The sequence below is a fragment of the Coturnix japonica genome, unplaced genomic scaffold (genome assembly GCF_001577835.2).
Source record: "Coturnix japonica isolate 7356 unplaced genomic scaffold, Coturnix japonica 2.1 chrUnrandom1023, whole genome shotgun sequence".
NCBI classification, from domain to species: domain Eukaryota; kingdom Metazoa; phylum Chordata; class Aves; order Galliformes; family Phasianidae; genus Coturnix; species Coturnix japonica.
The window spans coordinates 6,334-7,408 of NW_015440366.1; the positions used below are offsets into that span (position 1 = coordinate 6,334).

Here is a 1,075-nt window from a genome sequence, read left to right on the forward strand (position 1 = left end):
CCCCCATTAATTAACCCCCTTCAATTAATTAATTAACCCCCCCCCACCTCTAACGGTGCGCCAGAAGATGCGGCTGGGTGCCCTGAAGTGGAAGGGTCCTCGGGACGGGTTGGTGTTCATCCGCTTACGTAGGAAGGCCAGGAACTTCACTGCCATAATTAGGGGGGGGGGCTTCAATGGGAGACCCCCCCCATAAACACCCCCCAACCCTTAAGCCCCCCCAACCCCAAACATGGCGGTTTCGAGGCCCCAAAACACCAAATTTGGCGGTTTCGAGGCCCCAAAACTCAAAAGATGGCGGTTTCAAGGCCCCAAAAACCCAAACATGTCGGTTTCAAGGCCCCAAAACCCCAAAGATGTCGGTTTCAAGGCCCCCCAACCTCATACACGTCGGTTTCAAGGCCCCAAAACCCCAAACTTGTCAGTTTCCAGGACCCCCAAACCCCAAAGATGTCAGTTTCAAGTGCCATTAAAACCCCAAATTTGGCGGTTTCGAGGCCCCAAAACCCCAAATTTGGCGGTTTTAAGGCCCCAAAACTCAAGAGATGTCGGTTTCAAGGCCCCCCAACCTCATACATGTCGGTTTCAAGACCCCAAACCCCAAACTTGTCAGTTTCCAGGACCCCCAAACCCCAAAGATGTCGGTTTCAAGGCCCCCCAACCTCATACATATTGGTTTCAAGGCTCCCTTAACCTCAAAGATGGCAGTTTCCAGTCCCCCCAACCCCAAACATGTCGGTTTCATGGCCCCCAAAACCCAAAGATGTCGGTTTTAAGGTCGACGTAACCCCAAACTTGTCGGTTTCAAGGGCCCAAAACCTCAAACATGTCGGTTTCCAGGACCCCCAAACCCCAAAGATGTCAGTTTCCAGTCCCCCCAAAAACCCAAAGATGTCAGTTTCAAGGTACCCCAAACACATCAGTTTTAAGGGATGCCCCCCAACCCTAAACATGTCAGTTTCCAGCCCCCCCAACCCCAAAGATGTCAGTTTCAAGGACCCCCAAAACCCTAAAAATGTCAGTTTCCAGCCCCCCCAAACCCCAAAGATGCCAGTTTCAAGGGCCCCCAAAACCC

The 1,075-nt window shown here is 52.4% G+C and overlaps 1 protein-coding gene across 1 annotated transcript in view; it reads right to left on the bottom strand.

Moving 5' to 3' along the window:
• RPL13A (ribosomal protein L13a) overlaps positions 1 to 181 on the bottom strand; it is a 5,651-nt gene extending 5,470 nt beyond the window's left edge. The window contains exon 1 of the mRNA XM_032441961.1: positions 43 to 181. Within this exon, the coding sequence (XP_032297852.1) occupies positions 43 to 156 (114 nt within the window). The 5' untranslated portion in view covers positions 157 to 181. The remainder of the gene's footprint in view (positions 1 to 42) is intronic.
• Between the last annotated feature and the right edge of the window lie 894 nt (positions 182 to 1,075).